General features: G+C 43.3%; 2 protein-coding genes across 5 annotated transcripts in view; one reads left to right on the top strand and one right to left on the bottom strand.

The window, feature by feature from the left end:
• Positions 1–17,687, bottom strand: part of LOC110522546 (synaptotagmin-14) — a 23,675-nt gene extending 5,988 nt beyond the window's left edge. For 2 of the 4 annotated variants that reach the window (XM_021600998.2, XM_036976153.1), the window contains exons 1-8: positions 17,035–17,687; positions 14,372–14,422; positions 5,548–5,694; positions 4,153–5,194; positions 3,324–3,476; positions 2,915–3,168; positions 2,141–2,311; positions 241–507 (exon numbers count right to left, since the gene is read on the bottom strand). In XM_021600998.2, coding sequence (XP_021456673.2) covers positions 241–507; positions 2,141–2,311; positions 2,915–3,168; positions 3,324–3,476; positions 4,153–5,101 — 1,794 coding nt within the window. In that variant the 5' untranslated portion in view covers positions 5,102–5,194; positions 5,548–5,694; positions 14,372–14,422; positions 17,035–17,687. Of the gene's footprint in view, positions 1–240; positions 508–2,140; positions 2,492–2,914; positions 3,169–3,323; positions 3,477–4,152; positions 5,195–5,547; positions 5,695–14,371; positions 14,423–17,034 lie in introns of those variants that run through there. The other 2 variants (XM_021600999.2, XM_021601000.2) reach the window with 2 other exon arrangements.
• On the top strand, positions 17,677–26,137 carry LOC110522548 (cytosolic 5'-nucleotidase 1A). The gene is made up of 6 exons (XM_021601002.2): positions 17,677–17,925; positions 18,055–18,222; positions 22,697–22,826; positions 23,090–23,212; positions 24,094–24,281; positions 24,540–26,137. Exons 1-6 carry the CDS (start codon positions 17,815–17,817, stop codon positions 24,915–24,917), a joined length of 1,098 nt encoding a protein of 365 aa, XP_021456677.2. The 5' UTR covers positions 17,677–17,814; the 3' UTR covers positions 24,918–26,137.

Raw genomic sequence — 26,137 nt, 5'->3', positions numbered from 1 at the left:
ATCAGTACAATGCAACTGGATGGCTTGGATTGTTTGAGACTATGCTTTGCCTAAGGGTCAGTCTACGAGATACTGTACCATTATAGTGCATGCATTTTAAACGATAGCTTCTACTGGTCATTTATCTTCGTTCATATCATACAAATCAGACTTCTATGGCGAGAAATTGCACAAACAGACTCCTCCCACACACACACACGCCCCTCTCCAACCCCCAGCCCTATCTCCCCAGCTGCTCACCGTTAGTGCTGTGCCAGGCTCCAGTGTAACGGGCAGCGCCATCTTGCCCTGCAGGTTGAGTTTGGTCAAGTAGAACACCTTCTCTCCCAGCACCTTCTCCTTCTTCATCCTCCTAACGCTGTAGAGACGGAACCTGACGGCGTGGTCCGCCAGCGCCCCCTGCTCCACCCGGGTGAAGCGGAAGGTCTCTGTGAACATGGGACACGGCCCCCTCTGCACCCCCGTCTTGGCCCGTTGCTTCTTAGTTGGCAGCAGCACCAGGTGCACCTACATTTATATTTGCAGATAACATTTGACTTAAAACATACATGTGTCCTGTGTGGGGTTGCAAAATTACAGGAACGTTCAATAAATTCCCTGGTTTTCCAGAATCTTGGTTGGAGGATTCCGGATTCCCTGCTTAATCCCTGCAGATTCCCTGCAGATTCCCTGCTGATTCCCTGCTGATTCCCTGCTGATTCTCTGCTGATTCCCTGCTTATTCCCTGCTGATTCTCTGCTGATTCCCTGCTTAATCCCTGCAGATTCCCTGCAGATTCCCTGCTGATTCCCTGCTGATTCCCTGCTGATTCTCTGCTGATTCCCTGCTTAATCCCTGCAGATTCCCTGCAGATTCCCTGCTTAATCCCTGCAGATTCCCTGCAGATTCCCTGCTTATTCCCTGCTGATTCTCTGCTGATTCCCTGCTTATTCCCTGCAGATTCCCTGCAGATTCCCTGCAGATTCCCTGCTGATTCCCTGCTGATTCCCTGCTGATTCTCTGCTGATTCCCTGCTTATTCCCTGCAGATTCCCTGCAGATTCCCTGCTTAATCCCTGCAGATTCCCTGCAGATTCCCTGCTTATTCCCTGCTGATTCCCTGCTGATTCTCTGCTTATTCCCTGCAGATTCCCTGCAGATTCCCTGCAGATTCCCTGCTGATTCCCTGCTGATTCCCTGCTGATTCTCTGCTGATTCCCTGCTTATTCCCTGCAGATTCCCTGCAGATTCCCTGCTTAATCCCTGCAGATTCCCTGCAGATTCCCTGCTTATTCCCTGCTGATTCTCTGCTGATTCCCTGCTTATTCCCTGCAGATTCCCTGCAGATTCCCTGCAGATTCCCTGCTGATTCTCTGCTGATTCCCTGCTTATTCCCTGCAGATTCCCTGCAGATTCCCTGCTTATTCCCTGCTTATTCCCTGCAGATTCCCTGCTTATTCCCTGCAGATTCCCTGCAGATTCCCTGCAGATTCCCTGCTTATTCCCTGCAGATTCCCTGCTGATTTCCTGCTGATTCTCTGCTGATTTCCTGCTGATTCCCTGCTGATTCTCTGCTGATTCTCTGCTGATTCTCTGCTGATTTCCTGCTGATTCTCTGCTGATTCCCTGCTGATTTCCTGCTGATTCCAGGAATCCTCCAACTGGGATTTCGGGAAACCAGGGAATTTATTGAAAGTTCCTGTACTTTTGCGATCCTGTGGCTCAGTCGGTAGATCATAGCACTGGCAACTTCAGCATCGTTGGTTTGATTCCCGCTGGGGCCACCCATATGAAATGCACGCATGACTTTAAGTCGATATGGATAAGAGTGTCTGCTAAATGGCATGTAGTATTTTTTATTATAGTTATAATGCTTTCGAACTTGCTATATGCATGAATGAGCCTTCATAATATATTATGCCTCTTTTTTGTATAATTTCAAAATCATTTTAACTGAAGCTGAAGCTCTTATCCAGGGTGACTCAGTACAACAAGGTAGGTACTAAGGTAGGTACTACCACATGAAACAATCACTGCAAGTCAAACCGTTCTTCAAAATAACCACCATCTGCACAAATTCAGTGCTAGTAAGGAAATACATTTAAGGGTGAGTGCAAGACAGACAAGTACAACGGTAAAGTGTTAGTTTGTTTATCCCCCACCTGCCACGCAATGTTCCCTGTCTGTTTGAGTGCGGGGATGTCGGTTGCTGCGGTGACAGTGACGGCAAGGCGTTGCTCGCCCGAGTCGTACTCGAAGGCCACGTCCAGCGTGCCATACTTGGCCAGCGGCTCGGGCTCATAGCCTACGTGAAGATGGGAGGTTGAACCATCCTTGGGGGGGTGAAATAAAGAGAAAGAGAGGAAGACGATAGAGGGGAGGAAAATATGCATTGAAATTCATGAATCTGTTGGATTCAGTCCTCATCTGTGACATCACAGAGTGAGGTTAGATATAGGCCCTTAGAGCAGGACACAACACTGGGTGAAGGGGAGACGGGAGGGTGAACCATCCTGTGGGGGAGAGGCGGTAAAAGAGACAGAGACAGAGAGACAGAGAGACAGAGAGAGACAGAGAGAGACAGAGAGAGAGAGAAAGAGAGAGAGAGAGAGAGAGAAAGAAAGAAAGAAAGAAAGGATGGTAAGATGGATTTGAATGAATCTGTCAGTCAGTCTTCATCTGTGACATCACACAGTGAGGGGGGGGGGGGGGGGGGGGGGTCATGAAGCAGGACATGACACTGGGTGAGTGAGGGGTAAGAGACTGATGGTAGGCCTATCATAGCCAAACAGAGTACTAGCCAATAGGCTTATGTTGGTTGCATTTTCTAGATATCCGTTATGCAACTGAGCGTGTCCGGCTAGCGTGACACATTTCCCTATGGGACATGCTAACAGTTCCCCATCTGGCATACGAGCGTCTATGTCCTAGCTCACCTCTGGTCCCAGGACGGCAGTGCTGTCACTAGGTACATCCTCATCATAGCCCTTGTTGAGGTAACTCTCAGTGTCCGGGTCAACGCTGGCCTCACTGGAGCGCTGTGTACCATTAACGTCTGGGGACGACTCCCCCAGACCCCCCGCCCCAGAACGCGAGCGAGACACCCGGACCGGACTATTCTCGTCCTGATACGGGGGTGGCTGGAGCTCGTTGAGGGGAGAGCCTCGTCTCATCCGCTGGATGCTGTTGGCTGTGTAAGACAGTTATGGATATGTTTGATAGGTCTCTTGGGAAATGTTTCAAAGATGTATGTGTGTTCTGCCAATCAGACATAGCATGCGTGTGACTGTCTGCCTGTGTGTGTGTGTCTTTCTATGTAAGTTGTCACTTCTGTGAGTTTCTCACCTTGTCCGGCGGAGGCCTCATTGCTGTGGTCGCTGGTGTGTTTGTGTCGGTTGTCCCAGACTGAGGCTCTGTGCTGGGCTGAGGGTTCAGAGTGTCCTCCTGGTCTGTCCTCTTCACTGTCCTCCTCAGAGCCACGCTCTGGGCAGCTCTGCTCTGGATAGGTGCAAACCGATACACACACACACACACACACACAAGATCGTAGTACTTCATCACAATCAGCCCAGCATAAGACACAACTCCACTCTCAGAGCCAGTATTCACAAGAGCAGGAATGCTGATCTAGGATCAGTTTGGCCTTTGATTTCATAATGAATCAGATTATATGGACAGGGTGGGGATCATAGACCAGAACTGCTATTCTGAGATGCTATGTGGATATTGGCCCTGATCATAGAGGATGTGTTTTTAACTTTTCAAGCCCCTATTCCATCTCCCTGTTCTCTATTTAATGGTCTCCAGATAGAGGACGTATTAGATATAAAACTGATAAAATCGTACACTACAGTTGATCTTAGCCGAACATCATAGAAGAGAATGATCATATTTCTAACTGGTAAACTCTCTCCCTGTATCCATGATGCCACATCTACAACAATCATTGAGAGAAATAGGTAAAACCGTGAGAACTAAAACACGTGAACATGACAGCCACAGACAGATGTATTTTGATCCATCCCATGACTGTTAAAAACTTAATTTGTTTAGAACCCTAAACACTGAGTAACAGTTAGGTCACAGGTCACAGGCCACAGCCATGAAGAGTAGAGGTGAAGAAGAGGGGGAATGTGGTAGAAGAGAGCAGGTAGGAAGCAGCACACCCTCTCACCTTTATCCTCTTTATTCGTCTTCTTGCTCTCTTTCTTCCCTTTCACTTTCTCTTTCTTCTTGTCACTCTTTTTCTTATTTTTCTCAGAAGCGGGAGACATAGCAGGTTCAGTCTCTCCATCTCCCTCGGGACTCATCTCATTCCCTTCCTCCTCTTCAGCTTTCCCTTTGTTTTTCTTTCGGGATGCTCTCGACTCTTCCTCAGGGCAAAGAGATTGTGGTGGATCACTATGGTCGTCACTCTGGTGGACCCCATTGGGTTTGTCCTCTTTCTGGCCCTCTTTGTTCTGACTAGCAGTGTGGGACTCTTTTGGCAATGAGCTGGTTTCTTTATCTTCAGGCTCTTCCTCAATGGTCTCTTGATGGCTATTTTTCTTCTCTTCCTCCTGTTTCAGCCTCTCCTCCTTCTTCTTGTCTTTCTCTGCCTTTCTCTTCTCCTTCTCCTCTTTCTTCGTCTTTTCCTCCTCCTTCCTTTTCTCCTCCTTTTCCTTGTCCTCTGCAGAACTCTCCCCTGGTTTTACCACTCGCCAGCCTCCATCTTTCCACACCCATTCCAATTGGGCTGGAACATAGTCCTCTGCTGTCACGTCACTCGATTGGTTATTCTTCGAGTCATTGGATTGGCTGAGATTGGAGCTGTAGTCTGCCAAGCTTGAGCAGGCCTCAGAAGCCTGCCTCTTGATTTTGTTCCTGAATGAGTCTGCTATCCCTTCCTGGGCCTTTCCTTCCTTGCTGTCCTGGGCCCCCTCTGTCACTTCTGCAGCCTCCTCCTCCTCCGTCTGCACCTTCTTGATGACCTGGTCGCTGAGCTCGGTCAGCTGGTCACTGACGCTGTAGGTGGCATCACTGACAGCACTGGCTAGGTCGTCCACTCTGCTGCTGACTGAATCCAAGATGGAGGAGATGTTTACAGATGGTAGGTTCTGCCCAAAGCTCTTGAAGAACGCCATGTTGGGTGGACTTGCTGATGGCTGTGGTGGCTGTCCTTCTCCACACTGTCTGGTGGGTTCTAGATTATCTTATCATCTCATCACAGGCTCTGGCTGGGACATTTAGTTCATTAGAGTGTGTGGGCCAGGTATTACTGTCTGAAATCCATGACTTACACTTTATACATGTATGAGGAGGACAATTTGTGGATAATGTCTATGCATGACCTTCTCATCCACAAGCATGTATCGTAACAGTGGTTGTTTGTCAGACAATCAGATATGGATTTATTTGTATTATTTTGGGACAATCCCCAGAACCCACATTAAGCCTAAACCTGAATCAATAAATTTGCTTTTCATTCCAGAACTAGGCTTTATCTGTGTCCAGGAAACTAGCCTAGGACCATAGAACAATAAACAAACTGCTTACAGACTTTGAGTGTTGTACCACTTGATGTGTTTACCTTGCTGGTTGGGCCTATAGTCATCGAGGCATGGCAGCTCGCTGGCACTCTCCACTGACAGCTTGTTGCTGACGTAAAGAAAAAATAGAGCCATCACGGCCACGAAGGCCGCAATGGAGGATAGGACTCCTAGCAGCTCTGGAGACACTGAGGACAGGAGAGGAGAGAATAAAAGACAGACATATATAGAGACAGAAGAAGACAAAAACAGAGACCAGGGAAGGAGACTGTGTGAGTATGCTGAGTAGAGAAACCTGATGGCTTCACCTGTATAGTATAGTAGAAACATGCTAACTTCACCAGTATAGTACAGTAGTAACATGATAACTTCACCAGTATAGTACAGTAGAAACATGATAACTTCACCAGTATAGTATAGTAGAAACATGATAACTTCACCAGTATAGTATAGTAGAAACATGATAACTTCACCAGTATAGTATAGTAGAAACATGATAACTGCACCAGTATAGTATAGTAGAAACATGATAACTTCACCAGTATAGTACACCAGTACAGTACAGTTAGCTTCACCATTACAGTACAGTACAGTTAGCTTCACCAGTACAGTTGATAGCTTCACCATTACAGTACAGTTAGCTTCACCAGTACAGTACAGTTAGCTTCACCAGTACAGTTAGCTTCACCATTACAGTACAGTACAGTTAGCTTCACCAGAACACTTAGCTTCATCATTAAAGTAGAGTACAGTTAGCTTCACCAGTACAGTGCAGTTAGCTTCACCATTACAGTACAGTACAGTTAGCTTCACCAGTACAGTTAGCTTCACCATTACAGTACAGTACAGTTAGCTTCATCATTACAGTACAGTACAGTTAGCTTCACCATTACAGTACAGTACAGTTAGCTTCACCATTACAGTACAGTACAGTTAGCGTCACCTTTGCAGTACAGTTAGCTTCACCATTACAGTACAGTACAGTTAGCTTCACCAGAACACTTAGCTTCACCATTACAGTACAGTTAGCTTCACCAGTACAGTACAGTGCAGTTAGCTTCACCATTACAGTACAGTACAGTTAGCTTCACCATTACAGTACAGGCTGTTGCGCAGCCTTCCTGAAGACAAACAATGTATACGAAATGCTTCAGTCTGGTTTTAGATCCCATCATAGCACTGAGACGGCACTTGTGAAGGTGGTAAATTACATTTTAATGGCATCGGACCGAGGCTCTGCTACTGTCCTCGTGCTCCTAGACCTTAGTGCTGCTTTTGATACCATCGATCACCACATTCTTTTGGAGAGATTGGAAACCCAAATTGGTCTACACGGACAAGTTCTGGCCTGGTTTAGATCTTATCTGTCGGAAAGATATCAGTTTGTCTCTGTGAATGGTTTGTCCTCTGACAAATCAACTGTACATTTCGGTGTTCCTCAAGGTTCCGTTTTAGGACCACTATTGTTTTCACTATATATTTTACCTCTTGGGGATGTTATTCGAAAACACAATGTTAACTTTCACTGCTATGCGGATGACACACACACACAGCTGTACATTTCAATGAAACATGGTGAAGCCCCAAAATTGCCCTTGCTAGAAGCATGTGTTTCAGACATAAGGAAGTGGATGGCTGCAAACTTTCTACTTTTAAACTCGGACAAAACAGAGATGCTTGTTCTAGGTCCCAAGAAACAAAGAGATCTTCTGTTGAATCTGACAATTAATCTTAATGGTTGTACAGTCGTCTCAAATAAAACTGTGAAGGACCTCGGCGTTACTCTGGACCCTGATCTCTCTTTTGAAGAACATATCAAGACCATTTCAAGGACGGCTTTTTTCCATCTACGTAACATTGCAAAAATCAGAAACTTTCTGTCCAAAAATGATGCAGAAAAATTAATCCATGCTTTTGTCACTTCTAGGTTAGACTACTGCAATGCTCTACTTTCCGGCTACCCGGATAGAGCACTAAATAAACTTCAGTTAGTGCTAAATACGGCTGCTAGAATCCTGACTAGAACCAAAAATGTTTATCATATTACTCCAGTGCTAGCCTCTCTACACTGGCTTCCTGTCAAAGCAAGGGCTGATTTCAAGGTTTTACTGCTAACTTACAAAGCATTACATGGGCTTGCTCCTACCTATCTCTCTGATTTGGTCCTGCCGTACATACCTACACGTACGCTACGGTCACAAGACGCAGGCCTCCTAATTGTCCCTAGAATTTCTAAGCAAACAGCTGGAGGCAGGGCTTTCTCCTATAGAGCTCCATTTTTATGGAACGGTCTGCCTACCAGAGACGCAAACTCGGTCTCAACCTTTAAGTCTTTACTGAAGACTCATCTCTTCAGTGGGTCATATGATTGAGTGTACTCTGGCCCAGGAGTGGGAAGGTGAACGGAAAGGCTCTGGAGCAACGAACCGCCCTTGCTGTCTCTGCCTGTCCAGTTCCCCTCTTTCTACTGGGATTCTCTGACTCTAACCCTATTACAGGGGCTGAGTCACTGGCTTACTGGGGCTCTCTCATGCCGTCCCTGGAGGGGGTGCGTCACCTGAGTGGGTTGATTCACTGATGTGGTCATCCTGTCTGGGTTGGCACCCCCCCCCCCTTGGGTTGTGCCGTGGCGGAGGTCTTTGTGGGCTATACTCAGCCTTGTCTCAGGATGGTAAGTTGGTGGTTGAAGATATCCCTCTAGTGGTGTGGGGGCTGTGCTTTGGCAAAGTGGGTGGGGTTATATCCTTCCTGTTTGGCCCTGTCCGGGGGTGTCCTTGGATGGGGCCACAGTGTCTCCTGACCCCTCCTGTCTCAGCCTCCAGTATTTATGCTGCAGTAGTTTATGTGTCGGGGGGGCTAGGGTCAGTTTGTTATATCTGGAGTACTTCTCCTGTCCTATTCGGTGTCCTGTGTGAATCTAAGTGTGCGTTCTCTAATTCTCTCCTTCTTTCTTTCTCTCTCTCGGAGGACCTGAGCCCTAGGACCATGCCCCAGGACTACCTGACATGATGACTCCTTGCTGTCCCCAGTCCACCTGGCCGTGCTGCTGCTCCAGTTTCAACTGACCTGAGCCCTAGGACCATGCCCCAGGACTACCTGACATGATGACTCCTTGCTGTCCCCAGTCCACCTGACCGTGCTGCTGTTCCAGTTTCAACTGTTCTGCCTTATTATTATTCGACCATGCTGGTCATTTATGAACATTTGAACATCTTGGTCATGTTCTGTTATAATCTCCACCCGGCACAGCCAGAAGAGGACTGGCCACCCCACATAGCCTGGTTCCTCTCTAGGTTTCTTCCTAGGTTTTGGCCTTTCTAGGGAGTTTTTCCTAGCCACCGTGCTTCTACACCTGCATTGCTTGCTGTTTGGGGTTTTAGGCTGGGTTTCTGTACAGCACTACGAAGGGCTATATAAATCAATTTTGATTTGATTTGATTTGAATACAGTTAGCTTCACCATTAGAGTACAGTACAGTTAGCTTCACCATTGCAGTACAGTACAGTTAGCTTCACCATTAGAGTACAGTACAGTTAGCTTCACCATTAGAGTACAGTACAGTTAGCTTCACCATTACAGTACAGTACAGTTAGCTTCACCATTAGAGTACAGTACAGTTAGCTTCACCATTAGAGTACAGTACAGTTAGCTTCACCAGTACAGTACAGTTAGCTTCACCATTACAGTACAGTACAGTTAGCTTCACCATTACAGTACAGTACAATTAGCTTCACCATTACAGTACAGTTAGCTTCACCATTACAGTACAGTTAGCTTCACCAGTACAGTACAGTACAGTTAGCTAATAATGGACAATATACACTGAGTGTAAAAAAAATAAGAATAAGAACTTTCCTAATATTGAGTTGCAGCCCCTTTTGCCATTAGAACAGTCTTAATTTGTCAATTTGTCTCTACAAGGTCTCGAAAGCTTTCCACATGTTGACTCCAATGCTTCCCACAGTTGTGTAAAGTTGGCTGGATGTCCTTTGTGTGGTAGACCATTCTTGATACACATGGAAAACTGTTGAGCCTGAAAAATCCAGCAGCGTTGCAGTTCTTGACACACTCAAACCGGTGCACCTGACACCTACTACCATACCCCGTTCAAAGGAACTTAAATATTTTCTTGTGCCCATTCACCCTTCTGAATGACAAACATACACAATTGTCTCAAGGCTTAAAAATCCTTCTTTAACCTGTCTCCTCACCTTCATCTACACTGATGGAAGTGGATTTAACCAGTGACATCAATAAGTCTTTGTCATTAAAATAACAATTACTCCTTTTGTTTTGTACACTCAGTGTACAGGCCATTGAATAGCCACTGGTGGCTGTTGAATTACAAAAATAGAACAGAGCTGCCAGAGGAAAGAAAAGTTCAGAACATACTTCAAAAGTCTACATTAGAGGCTGAATTTTGATCTGATGTGCACATGCACTGCCACTGAGAACAATTCAGGAACACTGAGAACAATTCAGGAACTATGAAGGGTCATTGGTAGAGTATTGTGGGTGGACGATCATCAATATGAAAACTTCTATTGCCTGAGGAGTCAAGTCATTACAGCTCTCGTTCACACTACATCTCCAGAGAAAAGGCCCACCATTCAGCCAACCTCTTGCCCTCTTCCCCAGTGCTCCCGCACATTGGCTAACCGGGCTATCTTCATTGTGTCCCGTCACCCACCACCCCCAACCCCTCTTTACGCTACTGCTACTCTCTGTTCATCATATATGCATAGTCACTTTAACCATATCTACATGTACATACTATCTCAATCAGCCTGACTAACCGGTGTCTGTATGTAGCCTAGCTACTGTTATAGCCTCTCTACTGTATATAGCCTGTCTTTTTACTGTTGGTTTTATTTCTTTACCTACCTATTCACCTAATACCTTTTTTGCACTATTGGTTAAAGCCTGTAAGTAAGCATTTCACTGTAAGGTCTACACCTGTTGTATTCAGCGCACGTGACTAATAAACTTAGATTTGATTTGACTGAGTTTAAAAGGAACTACTTCTCATGGACTATCTATTCTTCTCACCATGGCAACAGGCAGACACCACTGAAGCCTGACAACTGACAAGAAATAGTGCCTTCTCCTGTATCCTCCTCTCCCAAACGAATAGACTGATAGTCAAAGCTCAGCGAAAAGAGTGAAAGATAGGGAGAGAGATAAGAGAACAAAAACCCACAGCTCACCTTCTCCATTTTAGCAGGTTTTCTTTTGTTTACATTGAGTATGTGTCTGAAGCCCCTACCGTCTAGCCTAAAGCGAAGTTTTCCATTCTGTCAAAACAGCAGTGTTGTTCCTCTTAGTAGTAATCTGGTTACCCAAGACAATTATTGAATCCTACACAAAGAAAATGCTAAAAAGTCCAAAAACATACAAATTGGTTATGATCCTAATATTGAGTCCAACATAAGCAAAAGCTGTTACAACACTTGGAGACCATGTGGTGATCTTTTGAGTTTGGTACAAAAATTCCTCGATTCTCAACAACACCTAACACAGTTACAGTACCTATCCTCTCTCACTGGCGACAATTCTGGTAATTGAGTCAAGTTAGGTCCTGAAGTGTCCCTGAAGTCCAAAAGCCAGGCATAACTGTACTGTATGTCCCTCTCCCTGTCCCTAACTGGAGTGTGGTGGTGTACTGCTGTGTACATGTCAACTGCCCCTAAATAATTCAAACACCTGCAGTAACAGGATGCCTCTCTCATTGACAGATGCTAGCTGAGCGTTAGCCACCCCATGCTAACTTGACCTGAGCCTGTGTTCACAAAGTCCAAGTGCTGATAGAGGAGCAATTTAGCCTTTTTAGATCTTAATGAAGGTGATTATATGAGCATGAGACCTGATCCTTTGAATATGTGCCCTGAGCCCCACGTTGTCCCACTCTGCACTCACTAAGGAGTACTGTAATAAAACAATGGAGACGATGGTCATGGAGGCTGGTGCTGGTCATGGAGGCTGGTGGTCATGGAGGCTGGTGGTCATGGAGGCTGCTGGTCATGGAGGCTGGTGGTGAGTGAAGTCATGGATACTGTGTGTGTGTGTGTGTGTGTGTGTGTGTGTGTGTGTGTGTGTGTGTGTGTGTGTGTGTGTGTGTGTAAGCGGGTGGTGGAGGTAAGTGTGTAGGGTTGCTTGGGCCAATCTATGTACAGTATGTCAACTGAAGTCCAGAGCCTCAGGGCTGCATCTGGTATCCAGGTAACAGCCACAATATATTTTAAAAAGCAGTTCACAAAATCAGTCATTAAAAGTGAAAGAACATTTGACATCCAACTAACGAAGTATATATGTTGACAGCCGAGTTACTCTGACAAATATGTACCAGGTTTGTCCACACTATTCTAATTCAAGGAGTCATGTGATTATCTGAGATTCTTTGATAGGACAATAAAACGACTGATTAGAAAGAAAAAAAATGTTTATTCTAATATTTCCTCTTTGCATAATTCATTGTTTGCATTCAGGCTAGCTGAGCATGGTAGCAATGGCAACAATGTTTTGATACCCTTTTTCAGGACCCACTATCAGGGCGCCATTGTAAGTGTGTTTGAGGTTACCACAGGAAATGTAGAGTGCGCGTAGTGGAAACGTTGCTTACACATGGACCCCCACATACGAAAACAAAACCTCTGTGGTAAATAAATCATGAATACTGCTGCTTTCTCTAGATAAGAGCTTTAAAACTTGATATGCCACCCATAAATGATTCACAACCATATATGCAGTAGAATCTTCGAGAAGTTTGTAACTATAACTATTGAGTATCCCTCTACATATGTAAGATCTTAATTTGAGACAGTTCGCTGCGGCAGGAAAATAATCCTGTAGCAACAAGAAATGTGAATTATTACGTGGATTATAATGAACGTACATTTTTTGTAGGGGTTGATACATTTTTCATTACGAACAATAAAGGCAGACATTTTCAAGTGGATATTACAAACTTTAGAAGCCTTTTTAAACCTTGAATACACTACAAGTTTGCATTTCCTGCAGTGCAGAAACATTCTCAGCAACAAAAGAGTGATCAAATTAAGATCCTACATGCAGTGAATTCGGAAAGTATTCAAACCCCTTGACTTTTTCCACATTCTGTTATGTTACATCCCTTTTCTAAAATGCATTAAATTCATTTTCCCCTCATCAATCTACACTCAGTACCCCATAATCACATAGCTAAAACAGGTTTTTAGACATTTTTGCAAATGTATTACATTTTTTAAACAGAAAGACCTTATTTACATAAGTATTCAGACCCTTCACTATGAGACTCAAAATTGAGCTCAGGTGCATCCTGTTTCCATTGATCATCCTTGAGATGTTTCTACAACTAGGTTGGAGTCCACCTGTGGTACATTCAATTGATTGGACATGATTTGGAAAGGCACACACCTGTTTCGATAAGGTCCCACAGTTGAGAGTGAATGTCTGAGCAAAAACCAAGCCGTGAGGTCGAAGGAATTGTCCGTAGAGCGCCGAGACCGGATTGTGTTGAGGCACAGATCTGGGGAAGGGTACCAAAATAAATCTGCAGCATTGAAGGTCCCCAAGAACACAGTGGCCTCTATCATTTTTACATGGAAGAAGTTTGGAACAACCAAGACTCTTCCTAGAGCTAGCCACCCAGCCAAACTGAGCTATCAGGGGAGAAGAACCTGAGGGAGGTGACCAAGATTCCGATGGTCACTCTGACAGAGCTCCAGAGTTCCTCTGTGGAGATGGGAGAACCTTCCAGAAGGACAACCACCTGTGCACCACTCCACCAACCAGGCCTTTATTGTAGAGTGGCCAGACAGAAGCCACTCCTCAGTAAGAGGCACATGACAGCCCGTTTGGAGTTTGCCAAAAGGCACCTTAAGGACTCTCACACCATGAGTAACAAGATTCTCTAGTCTGATGAAACCAAGATTGAACTTTTTGTCCTGAATGCCAAGTGTCACATCTGGAGGAAATCTTCACCATTCCTACGGTGAAGCATGGTGGTGGCAGCATCATCCTGTGGGATGTTTTTCAGCGGCAGGGACTGGGAGACTAGTCAGGATTTAGGGAAACAGAGAACAGAGAAAAGTGCAGAGAGATCCTTGATGAAAACCTGCTCCAGAGCACTCAGGTCTCCAGACTGGTCTGAAGGTTCACCTTCCAACAGGACAACGGCCCTAAGCACACAGTCAAGACAACGCAGGAGTGGCTTTGAGACAAGTCTCTGAATGTCCTTGAGTGGCCCAACCAGAGCCTGGACTTGAACCTGATCGAACATCTCTGGAGAGACCTGAAAATCGTTGTGCAACGACGCTCCCCATCCAACCTGACAGAGCTTGAGAAGATCTGCAGAGAAGAATGGCAGAAACTCCCCAAATACAGGTGTGCCAAGCTTGTAGAGTCATACCCAAGAAGGCTTGAGGCTGTAATCGCTGCCAAAGGTGCATCAACAAAGTACTGAGTAAATGGTCTGGATACTTATGTATATGGGATATACATTTGCAAACGTTAATAAAACCCTGTTTTTACTTTGACATTGTGGGGTATTGTGTGTGGATTGATGAGGGGAAAAAAACGATTTAATACATTTTAGAATAAGGCTGTAACGTAACAAAATGTGGAAAAAGTAAAGGGGTCTGAATACTTTCTGAATGCACTGTATGTGTACTCCAAAGATCCAAATGAGCATGTTAGATAGCTACTGCTTTGATGGAGCCATCTCTCTATTTTTAAGGGGGATACAAGTACAGTCAAGCAGACAGACACAGATACATAGAGTACAATGGAGTACAGACAGAGCGATAGAAAGACAGACAAGACAGATATGTAGACAGAAATGAGATGTAGACGCCCCCCTGATCTTACCTCTTCTGGCACAGATGAGCTCATGCACGCCACAGCTCCTCCCTCCACCACCTACGGGTTAAAGGGATAGGAGCGTCAGGGGTGAGGGGTTAAGATATTGCTCTGCGTCTCAAGGGTGCCACATGTCGGTCCCTATGATGGTTCCTCCACAGCCTCTCCCATAGAGGTAAACCAAGGCTATTAGAGGCAGGTGACACACTAATTAACTCCAACCAACTAATCTCATGGAGTTATCAAGTGTTTAATTACATGTAATATCTCTGAGGAATCCTAACTGAATAGGGTTTTAGAATGGAACAACTGTGTCTGTCCTTAAAACTGTTTCATTTATAGTATACAGAGTACATGGAAGGGATAAACGCAGACATTCAGCACATTACCTTGGAAATAATGGACAAAGCAGCGGACGAGCAAAATATTTTATTTGTACTGCTCTAATTACATTAGTAACCAGTTTATAATAGTAATAAGGCAGCTCAAGGGTTTGTGGTATATGGCCAATATACCATGGCTAAGGGCTGTATCCAGGCATTCTGCGTTGGGTCCTGCATAGGAACAGCCCTTAGCCGTGGTATATTGGCCATATACCACACCCTCTACTGCCTTATTGCTTAAATAGATCAGTGTTCTTAACCCTGTATTCAAACCTTTTCAAACTCATAAGACAATAAAGACACACAGGCACGAATACACACACACACACACACACACACACACACACACACACACATATGGGCAGATGCTTACACAAACAGACACACACACACACACACTTGGCACTATGCTATGTAGGACTTAATGTTCTGAGTGGCTACAGAGAGTGTACTATAGCTCTTAGTCTTACTGTAGTTCTTGACTTTTCACCCTCATATTACACTACTGAGTGTGTACTATACTCCCTATGGAGGGTGAGTTTACAGACACAGGAAATAAAAAGACATCCCTGAGGTCAATAAGGCAACAAGTGCAGTCAGAGCAACCTGACTCCTGACCTTTCACAAAAATCAACCTATTTACTCAGTCTTAGCCAGCTTGATTAAAGCTCTACTTTCCCATCGACATTTTTGCAGAGTAAAAATAAACGGAGGTTGCTCTAATAGTGCAACACAGGCTCTAATAGTGCATCACAGGCTCTAATAGTGCAACACAGGCTCTAATAGTGCAACACAGGCTCTAATAGTGCGTCACAGGCTCTAATAGTGCAACACAGGCTCTAATAGTGCAACACAGGCTCTAATAGTGCATCACAGGCTCGAATAGTGCAACACAGGCTCTAATAGTGCAACACAGGCTCTAATAGTGCAACACATGCTCTAATAGTGCATCACAGGCTCTAATAGGGCAACACAGGCTCTAATAGTGCAACACAGGCTCTAATAGTGCGTCACAGGCTCTAATAGTGCAACACAGGCTCTAATAGTGCAACACAGGCTCTAATAGTGCAACACAGGCTCAAATAGTGCAACACAGGCTCTAATAGTGCAACACAGGCTCTAATAGTGCAACACAGGCTCTAATAGTGCAACACAGGCTCAAATAGTGCAACACAGGCTCAAATAGTGTAACACAGGCTCTAATAGTGCAACACAGGCTCTAATAGTGCAACACAGGCTCCTGCTTAAAAATGTATGATGTTTTTACTTTGACAGTATATGACCCGTAGTCTACTCTTTCTATCTCTTTTCTTCTATGTTTTATATCAACCATACAGCAAACAAGTCGGGTAAAAACAAAAAGCATCGTAAAATAGGCAGCTTTTATATCCTCTGCAACAGCTGTAGCCTACAGAAAATGCTTCCTATTTGCGCTCAATGAAACGTTGTGTTGTGAGCCGAAGCCTGCCCCATAAAAAATGCTCCCTATTTGCGCTTAATGAAATGGTGTGTTGTGAGCCGAAGCCTGCCCCATAAAAAATGGATATAGGCTACACAAAAGCTATAAGTAATTGATAAACATCTGTCTTTACACCGGTGACCAGTAAAGTATAGATTTGCATTGGCTAAAGACCAACACATTCACCTGCTGACAGTGACTCTTTCCTCTCTTCTCTCTCACATCATTGCATTTGCCAGGTGTGACGGCAACACTTCCAGTGCTGAGACAGGATAGCAACCAAATAACGTGCGAGAACACGTGACCAAGTAGCCTATATATGTGTATGATACAAAATTGCGCAGAAGCAGCCATGCAGCCTTGAATGTAGGCATTGTAGGAGTTTACCTTTGACAGCATTTATCTGGCTTCAACAGTAGTAAAGTTCACATTCCATTATCCTATAATAAACTCGAACACTTACTAGGCTATGCTATCCTGTTTCTAACGAACCATTTATGAGGACTCGCACACGTCCATGCGTGAGACTCTGTCAAGACAACGTGATGACCGAGTCACATTTATTTTGGATCATCGTTGTCCACTTCAGGACCACTTCGCGTGGTACAGTAAAGTGTCACGCGGCGCATCCCACAACATCTTTGCCGCTACTCTTCAGCATCTCTGCAGGCTATGTAGGCTACAGCACAAGCTGACGAGACATCGCAATGTGCATGTATATCATTGCTAGACATCTATCTGGCTGAATAAATGGTACTGTCACTAAGCATTCTAGCTCTGTCCCATGCAAGTTATATGAGTACAGCAGGTCACCTGTGCCGGCTACTTACCATCAACCGCCATTATGTTCTGTTCCAGATTGAACCAAAGCGAGGGGGTGAAAACTGGGGAGAGGTTATTCTTGTGTTTGAAGGAGGGGGGCATTGTTTGATAGCCTGATCCAAGACCATCCTGACCGCTGCGCCCTCGTTGCGTTTAGCGAAGCCGAAAGTAAACTCGCGAGATCAGGCTGATTTGTATGAGCACCGCACACTGACTTTAGCCTACCTGTGCAATGAAAAATTGTAGGTTATTTGCAATAGCTACTTATCTTTATAATTGCATGTTTAGAAAGTATGGATTATGTATAAAAATATGATAGTGCAACATAAAATTATTTATATTTGTGTATCACATAGCCTATGTTATGTATTGCTGCATACAGTTATATAAAGTTATACTATTGTAATATTAAAAGTTTCATAAATTAAATGAAAATTGTGTAGTTATCAACAGGCATATTGGTCAGTTGTTCCATTCAACTTTTTTTCCCCAATGATGTATTACTGTGTAATTATTGGTAAAAACACCCAGATAAAATTAAATGTAACGATATGGCGGGTTGGCCGATATGCAAAAAGTAGCCAGGTAATGTGATTAAAACTAATTATTATGTACATTGTGGTGTTTTTCCTTTTTTTCGAATGAGCATCATGGGTAAAAAGACACGCCCGTCGAAACCTCTCAAACGTTTCCGCAAACCAGCCTGTGGCCGCTTGTTCTGATCTTCTACATTCGGAATCACTGTTACGGAACTATCAGACGTTGAACTTTTCGATCCCAGGACAAATATGAGTGAAATCAAACCTACCGATCCAGCAGCCACTAACGCTGGAGAGGAAAAGGACTGGGCCGCACCAAAAGCCTTTTTTGACAGTTTAAAAACAAGGAAACCTAGACCCGTAAGTGATACATAAACCGTTGTTATTTGCCTGTGCAGATAAAATAAGTGTCTACACGGGTCTATAGTATACTATTAGCTAATCTCTTGTATCGTAATTTTTTCTTTACTATTCTTGTTTTCCAAATAGCCCAAACCCCAATATGCCGTTACTATCGCCGTCTCTTCTCGCACCCTGTTCAACATGGTTGCGGAGCGGAAGATCTATGAGGAAGAGGGGGTCGAGAAGTATGTGACGTTTCAACAGGAGCACGAGAATCAGCCGCTCATGCCAGGTGTGGCGTTCCCTCTCGTGAAGGTAAATTAGAGGGATTGGATTAACATAGCTAAGGGTATGGCCTACCTGCATGGCTGTGCGTGGGAGAGTCAGAGGGTAGGGTTGCCTTACAATTGCATGTGGATTCCTTAGTGGAGGTGATGCCAATGGCTTTAGGCCTAGATACAATTTGTGTAATGCATCTAGCTAGAATAGTGTTTTGCTCAGAATTACAATAGGCAATATTGTTTCCCACTGTTATGCACCATCTATACATCAACGCATGAATGACACTCCCGAGTGGCGCAGTGGTCTAAGGCACTGCATCTCAGTGCTAGAGGTGTCACTACAGACCCTGGTTCAATCCCAGGCTGTATCACAACCGGCCGTGATCGGGAGTCCCATAGGGCGGTGCACAATTGGCCCAGTGTCGTCCGGGTTAGGGGAGGGTTTGGCCAGGGTAGGCCGTCATTATAAAATAAGAATTTGTTCTTTATTGACTTGCCTAGTTAAATGAAGGTTAAATAAAAAATACTGTTGCATGTGGAGTCCTTAGTGGAGCTATGTTTTAGCGGGTTCTTCTGGTTCTTCTGGTTCTTCTTGCCATGCTCTATAATGGTATGCAAGCACAGGATTAGGCCATGTTGTAATCTATAGCAGAACGACACATGTCCCCTTCAGATAAAAGACCCCTTCAGATAATCTGTGTGGGTGTGTTCGTGCATGTGTCCGTGCGTGTTGTGTGTGCCAGTGGCGATTTTAGCATGTAGATCATGTGGGATGTATGCCAGCAAAGCCACAACACAACACTAAACAATACATTAATTGGACTATAACGGTGACAAACGGTGCCCACAAACTATTAGGCCCCTCATAAAGCTGTTCCAACAGCAGCCCCAACACCTTACCACTGCTACACCTGGCTATCAGCGGAGCCTTGTCTGGCTGCGAAGCAGTTCATTCAGCCTCATTTACTGACTTAAAAAAAAACATAGCTCTTATGGCTGACTTGCTTAAACAAATGTGGTTTCTACTGACAATTGAGATGTACAAACTATGGCATAAGGGGACGACAAGCACATAAGAAGCAATCTGTAATTTCGATTAAGACATTAATGAGCCAGCGACGACGGGTGTAGTCATTATAACTATTTGTTCAGCACTTTTGAAATGTACAGCAACAGAATTCAGAACGTGGGCCGTTCTTACAGTGTTCTCCCTGTACACCAGGTCAGAACCATAGGATAAATAAAGGGGTTATATAAATAGACAATGAAAGCTCTTACAATATTCAATGATGACATTTCTCTAAAACAGGTTTTAGGCTACATGTGCACCACCAAGTTAGAACAGTAGGCGATATCAAGAGGTGAAAACAGACCAAATTATTAGGGTGAGGCACATTGAACACCGTTTGGGTCGTTGCGTGTCAGAAAAGATACACGTCATATAACACTATTTGACGGGTTAAATAAACTTTTAATTTGACACGTCAAATAACACAATTCTATTATACAATGTTGTGTGTGATGAATTTGCACTTGCAAGCCAAGCACCATCACTACTATCAGTAGCATTGTCAAAGCTGTAAGTTTGCAAACAAGCCAACACCGGCCATGAACGATGTGTTTACAAAACCGCGTTGGTGAAAATAGACCAAATTAGTAGAGTGAGGCACATGGGCTACTAACAGCTTACCCACGATATACACTTAGTATTACTTTCTGAGCGACAGTTTACACATCTCTCTGTCATCATTTATAAAGCAGCATAAGACATTTTTGGACTCACGTTGTTGTGATGTGCTTGAACAGGAAAGTGGCGTGGCGGTCCTCCGTGGGCAAAGAGAATTGAATGACCGTTCAAAACTGATTTTCCCAGTTTGCGCTGTTTATTCCCGACTTCCCAGTTGCAATGCTTGCAGTTAGCCGCTGTCACCAATTCCTTCCAAACCACTCATTGTTGAATTTGCAATCTCCAACTTGTTGTGTAATGTTTATGTCCAATGGCCGATGAGCACTGATACATTTGATCTATATTTTCTCTTCATTATTTCTCTTCATATGACAAGGATTTAAAAGGATTTTCCAGTAGATTGTCGACTTGATTCATGATGATGACTGCTAGCTAAGATTGGACTGAGCATGTCAACATCTTACTTTCACAATCAAAGCTACTGTACATATAACTTGATTTGACATCATTTCTGTGACCAATAACCTTGAGCCTTCTTGGAAGGGCACTTGTAATATAACTCTATAGCAGGACCCAAAGGGCTAAAATGTTGGATGTCTACCCTTACTAAGGTCTGAAGCTTTGTGATTCCGTAAGGTTCCCATGAGTGACAGAACACTGAGCCAATCACGGCTCAATGTTCCTATTTTCTGCTGGCCCACCCCACCACCACAGAAAGCACTGAGCTAGGATGAAACCTGCATTTTGGAGCTGCCTTACTCAAGTAAACAAAAAAGAGACCATGTTTGTATGGGGCTTTATAAACTCAATTATAAATATGTTTTTTTTTTTACAATGTTTGCAAACTGATATGTGACACATATTAATGCCAAAATAACATGCAAAACAGGCAAGCCCCCCCCACCCCCAAAAAATATGTACAGTGCCTTGCGAAAGTATTCGGCCCCCTTGAACTTTGCGACATTTTGCCACATTTCAGGCTTCAAACATAAAGATATAAAACTGTATTTTTTTGTGAAGAATCAACAACAAGTGGGACACAATCATGAAGTGGAACGACATTTATTGGATATTTCAAACTTTTTTAACAAATCAAAAACTAAAAAATTGGGCGTGCAAAATTATTCAGCCCCCTTAAGTTAATACTTTGTAGCGCCACCTTTTGCTGCGATTACAGATGTAAGTCGCTTGGGGTACGTCCCTATCAGTTTTGCACATTGAGAGACTGACATTTTTTCCCATTCCTCCTTGCAAAACAGCTCGAGCTCAATGAGGTTGGATGGAGAGCATTTGTGAACAGCAGTTTTCAGTTCTTTCCACAGATTCTCGATTGGATTCAGGTCTGGACTTTGACTTGGCCATTCTAACACTTGGATATGTTTATTTTTGAACCATTCCATTGTAGATTTTGCTTTATGTTTTGGATCATTGTCTTGTTGGAAGACAAATCTCCGTCCCAGTCTCAGGTCTTTTGCAGACTCCATCAGGTTTTCTTCCAGAATGGTCCTGTATTTGGCTCCATCCATCTTCCCATCAATTTTAACCATCTTCCCTGTCCCTGCTGAAGAAAAGCAGGCCCAAACCATGATGCTGCCACCACCATGTTTGACAGTGGGGATGGTGTGTTCAGCTGTGTTGCTTTTACGCCAAACATAACGTTTTGCATTGTTGCCAAAAAGTTCAATTTTGGTTTCATCTGACCAGAGCACATTCTTCCACATGTTTGGTGTGTTGCCCAGGTGGCTTGTGGCAAACTTTAAACAACACTTTTTATGGATATCTTTAAGAAATGGCTTTCTTCTTGCCACTCTTCCATAAAGGCCAGATTTGTGCAATATACGACTGATTGTTGTCCTATGGACAGAGTCTCCCACCTCAGCTGTAGATCTCTGCAGTTCATCCAGAGTGATCATGGGTCTCTTGGCTGCATCTCTGATCAGACTTCTCCTTGTATGAGCTGAAAGTTTAGAGGGACGGCCAGGTCTTGGTAGATTTGCAGTGGTCTGATACTCCTTCCATTTCAATATTATCGCTTGCACAGTGCTCCTTGGGATGTTTAAAGCTTGGGAAATCTTTTTGTATCCAAATCCGGCTTTAAACTTCTTCACAACAGTATCTCGGACCTGCCTGGTGTGTTCCTTGTTCTTCATGATGCTCTCTGCGCTTTTAACGGACCTCTGAGACTATCACAGTGCAGGTGCATTTATACAGAGACTTGATTACACACAGGTGGATTGTATTTATCATCATTAGTCATTTAGGTCAACATTGGATCATTCAGAGATCCTCGCTGAACTTCTGGAGAGAGTTTGCTGCACTGAAAGTAAAGGGGCTGAATAATTTTGCACGCCCAATTTTTCAGTTTTTGATTTGTTAAAAAAGTTTGAAATATCCAATAAATGTCGTTCCACTTCATGATTGTGTCCCACTTGTTGTTGATTCTTCACAAAAAAATACAGTTTTATATCTTTATGTTTGAAGCCTGAAATGTGGCAAAAGGTCGCAAAGTTCAAGGGGGCAGAATACTTTCGCAAGGCACTGTATATATATATATATATATATATATATATATATATATATATATATATATATATATATATATATATATATATATATATATATATATATATATATATATATATTATATATATCTGCCCCAACTGTCCTGAATGACGGGTCGCCACTGGTGTGTGCACATTTGGGACGGAATATTCTGAAGCAACACCCTAGAAGTAGTTGCTCTAGTTCAAACCAGACAAGTTTTGTCATTGTTTCTTAATCCCTGTGTCAATTCTGTTCTGAAAACACACACACTCTGCAGGCTCTGATGACGGTGAACTCCAGACTGAGGCAACTCTACCCCGACAGTGAGGAGCTGTTTGATATCGTCCTGATGACTAATAACCACGCCCAGGTCGGTGTGCGCCTCATCAACAGCATCAACCACTACGGTCCGTAAAACACGCTCTGAAACTCGTACTGCAATGTTTCAGCCACGCCTACAATGTCATAAGACAAACCTGTTTTGCAAAGTATGTTCATGTTTCATTGAATGATTGGACATCCAACTTTATTTTGTTCTTTTGACCAAATATGTTGTTTTTAATGTTTATATGCTGTTGTTGATGATATGTAGTGGCAATCTTCAACTTGATGACCATGCCATCATATTTCTATGAGTTTCTGATAAAAAAGCAATGGTTCCCTCTCACAGATTTAACCATTGAGAGATTCTGTATGACTGGAGGGAAAAGCCCCATTGGCTATCTGAAGGCCTACATGACCAACCTGTACCTCTCCAAGGATGGAGAGAAAGTCACTGAGGCCATTGAAGAGGGTAGGTGGTGATGCTACTGGTTTAGGTTGGCATGGATGCTAAGTCAACAACTGTAGATGTACATTGTGGTAACACTTAATAGTATTGCCTACAGATATAATGCATGGATGATGCTGTTTTAATGGGTTGTGACCAGATGATATACAGCCAAGGACGAGTTTAGAATTGAACTACCATAAGAGTTTAGACTTAATTTTGGAGAGGATGAGTCGGATTTCACTGTTAGTTTTACGCACAACATAATTGTGCAGTTTCAGTTAATAAAACTGACGATTGTTTATTTTTGATGAAATTACTGATGATGAGGGTTCTGTTGCTTGTATGCATGTGCTTGCTGTAACTGTCACCTCCTAATGTCATCCTCCTGTCATCCTAGGTAGCTAGTTCCACAGTAGTTGCAGGATGAAGTATATCGTGTCCCGGTGTTGTTGCCATTCATGTTCACCCCATTGGGTAGACTGTATCACGGTGACATCTAGATGCTTACCAGTGTGAGTTATTTCTCTGGTAGTACAAGACATAAATCCTAGAAAAAAATAAACACATTGTCCACGTTATACTAGCTACCGGCGACTCAGTGAAAGTACAGCTGTCCAGTGGGAAGCACAACGCCGGTGCACTGGTCATTCACACTGGCTTGGCGTGTTGTCGTTATTGCCCTCTGTCAGCTAATTGTCATCGTCTCGTGACTCATAGTTAGCTAACTGACCTAACTCTCTAGCTAGCTGTTGCCAAAGTAACAGAAACTGGCAAATCGCACAGCGAGAGAATGGCAATTTTTGCGTCACTTCCGTAGCTTTATACCATCTAGCCATAACTGTTGTAAAAGCGTTGCAAGACTTGTTATGAGCATGTATAAGCCCCTTATGTCTTATAAACAGGCATTGCTGCAGCGACCATGTTTGCATCTGGAGATGTGGAGAACCAGCTGTCCGACACACAGCTGAAAGTAGCTTTTGACGGGGACGCAGTCCTCTTCTCTGACGAGTCGGAGATCATCGTGAAACAACACGGCCTGGACACGTTCTTTGAGCACGAGAAGGAATTTGAGAACAAACCACTTGCACAGGTGATCATGAGAGGACTCTGAAGCAGAATACGTCTCCATATTATGTTAGCTTTTGACATGGCCGTTTGTGTCAGATTTAACTAACTATCCCACTATGCCTAATACTAGACCTAACCCTTTCCTTATGCCTACCAAGTTGTTGCATATCTAAAGACCATCTATAATAGGGGGCTAGCCCAATAAAGTGGAACCCATTTATGTATTATATGCTTTGATTTTGGACAAAAGTAAAAAAATATGTCTCATTGTTTCTCTCAGGGTCCCTTGAAGTGTTTCCTGGAGGCGCTGGGGAAGCTCCAGAGAAAGTTCTACGCCAAGAACGAGCGTATGACCTGCCCCATTCGTACCTACCTGGTAACAGCCCGCAGTGCAGCCAGCTCAGGGGCCCGTGTCCTCAAGACCCTCAGGAGCTGGGGCCTGGAGATCGACGAAGCCCTGTTCCTAGCCGGGGCCCCCAAAGGGCCTCTCCTGCAGAAGATCCGGCCCCACATATTCTTTGACGACCAGATGTTCCACATCGAGGGAGCCAAGGAGCTGGGGACCATCGCTGCACACGTGCCTTATGGGATCGGACAGAAGTATCACAAGGGGGAACTTATTGAGCAGCCTGACAAAGATGTCAAAGACAAGAAGTAAAGAGCCTCCTAGTGGTGGGGAGATATCATACGTTATGCAAATGCTTAGTTGCACACAACCCTGTCATCAGCTGTAGGACCTTTATTGTTTATCAGAATTTTATATTATTTCTCTTTTTTACACATTATTACAAACATCTTTATCAGAGAATGTTGTATCAACAGGAGAAAAAAACACATCGTTTAGGACTGTAGATGTAATACTCACATCAGGGACCAATGTCACCTAATGTTCTCTGTCATGAGGAGAGAAAGGATCACTTTCCTACAATCCTCATCACCATCACATTGTAGTCTTTAATAGTATTTGGTCAAATATGTAGTTTTTTTAATGAAAATGTATGTCAGTGTGTTCAAATTTTACACATGAAAGTATATTTAGAAAAGTGTATTTTATATCTTTAGATATGTGCACTCTAGTGCACTAACAAGGTAGAATGGTTATTGATATGAAGCGCTGAAAAAATATATGCGTTTTGGTTTCACTGCACACCATACAAAACAGACATTAACACATTATTTATTTATTATTTACACTTAGATGCAGTCGGGATCTTAAGCACTTACAAACTCGTACCATATTATACGAATTGAAATTCGTCAAATTTTCGAATTGCAAACATTTAAAAAAAATATTTTGCAGGACATGACATATCATACAAAATGGATGATGTAGTACACAATTGTGCATATTTTTTGGGGACCCATTTTGGCTCGTGAGCACGACTTTAAAAACTATTGTCTGAAATGTACTAAACTTTAAAAGCAACACTTTAATATTCAATAATTATATTATTTTTGCTATCCATGCATTGTTCTAGTCTATTCCATTTTCTTATTCCATTTAAAAATATTTGTTTTTAGATGCAAGAAACCTCACCTTGCTCTTAGTAAAGCTGAATTAGGCTATATGTTATATCAAAACCTCAAGCAAGCTAGTTCACCATACCTGTTCCACTAGTAAAATGTTACATGTCGGGTATTTTGTTACATATAGTTTACAGTTGAATATACAGTATGTATAAGGACAGTCTATATTGTATGTTGAACATTAACTATTTCTATTTTTTCTTCTTTGTGTGTTAACACATATTTTAGGAATTATTCAAATGTCTATTTGTAAGAATATCCAGTCTGTATTTTTTCACTTTTAACTTGACATAAAGATTTATCATGTGCATATTGCAGTAAGGTTAAATAAAGGTTTAAAATAGATGTGAA

The sequence above is a fragment of the Oncorhynchus mykiss genome, chromosome 4 (genome assembly GCF_013265735.2).
Source record: "Oncorhynchus mykiss isolate Arlee chromosome 4, USDA_OmykA_1.1, whole genome shotgun sequence".
In the NCBI taxonomy this organism is placed as follows: Eukaryota; Metazoa; Chordata; class Actinopteri; order Salmoniformes; family Salmonidae; genus Oncorhynchus; species Oncorhynchus mykiss.
Note: the sequence above shows the minus strand (reverse complement) of the source record. Positions and strands in the feature narration are given on the sequence as shown.

Excerpts from the sequence above, each read along its gene's own strand:
- LOC110522548 (XM_021601002.2), top strand. The coding sequence starts at position 17,815 with ATGAGTGAAATCAAACCTACCGATCCAGCAGCCACTAACGCTGGAGAG. Across the intron at positions 18,223-22,696 it reads TGGCGTTCCCTCTCGTGAAG|GCTCTGATGACGGTGAACTC; the intron begins GTAAATTAGAGG and ends CACACTCTGCAG. Across the intron at positions 24,282-24,539 it reads AGAACAAACCACTTGCACAG|GGTCCCTTGAAGTGTTTCCT; the intron begins GTGATCATGAGA and ends TGTTTCTCTCAG.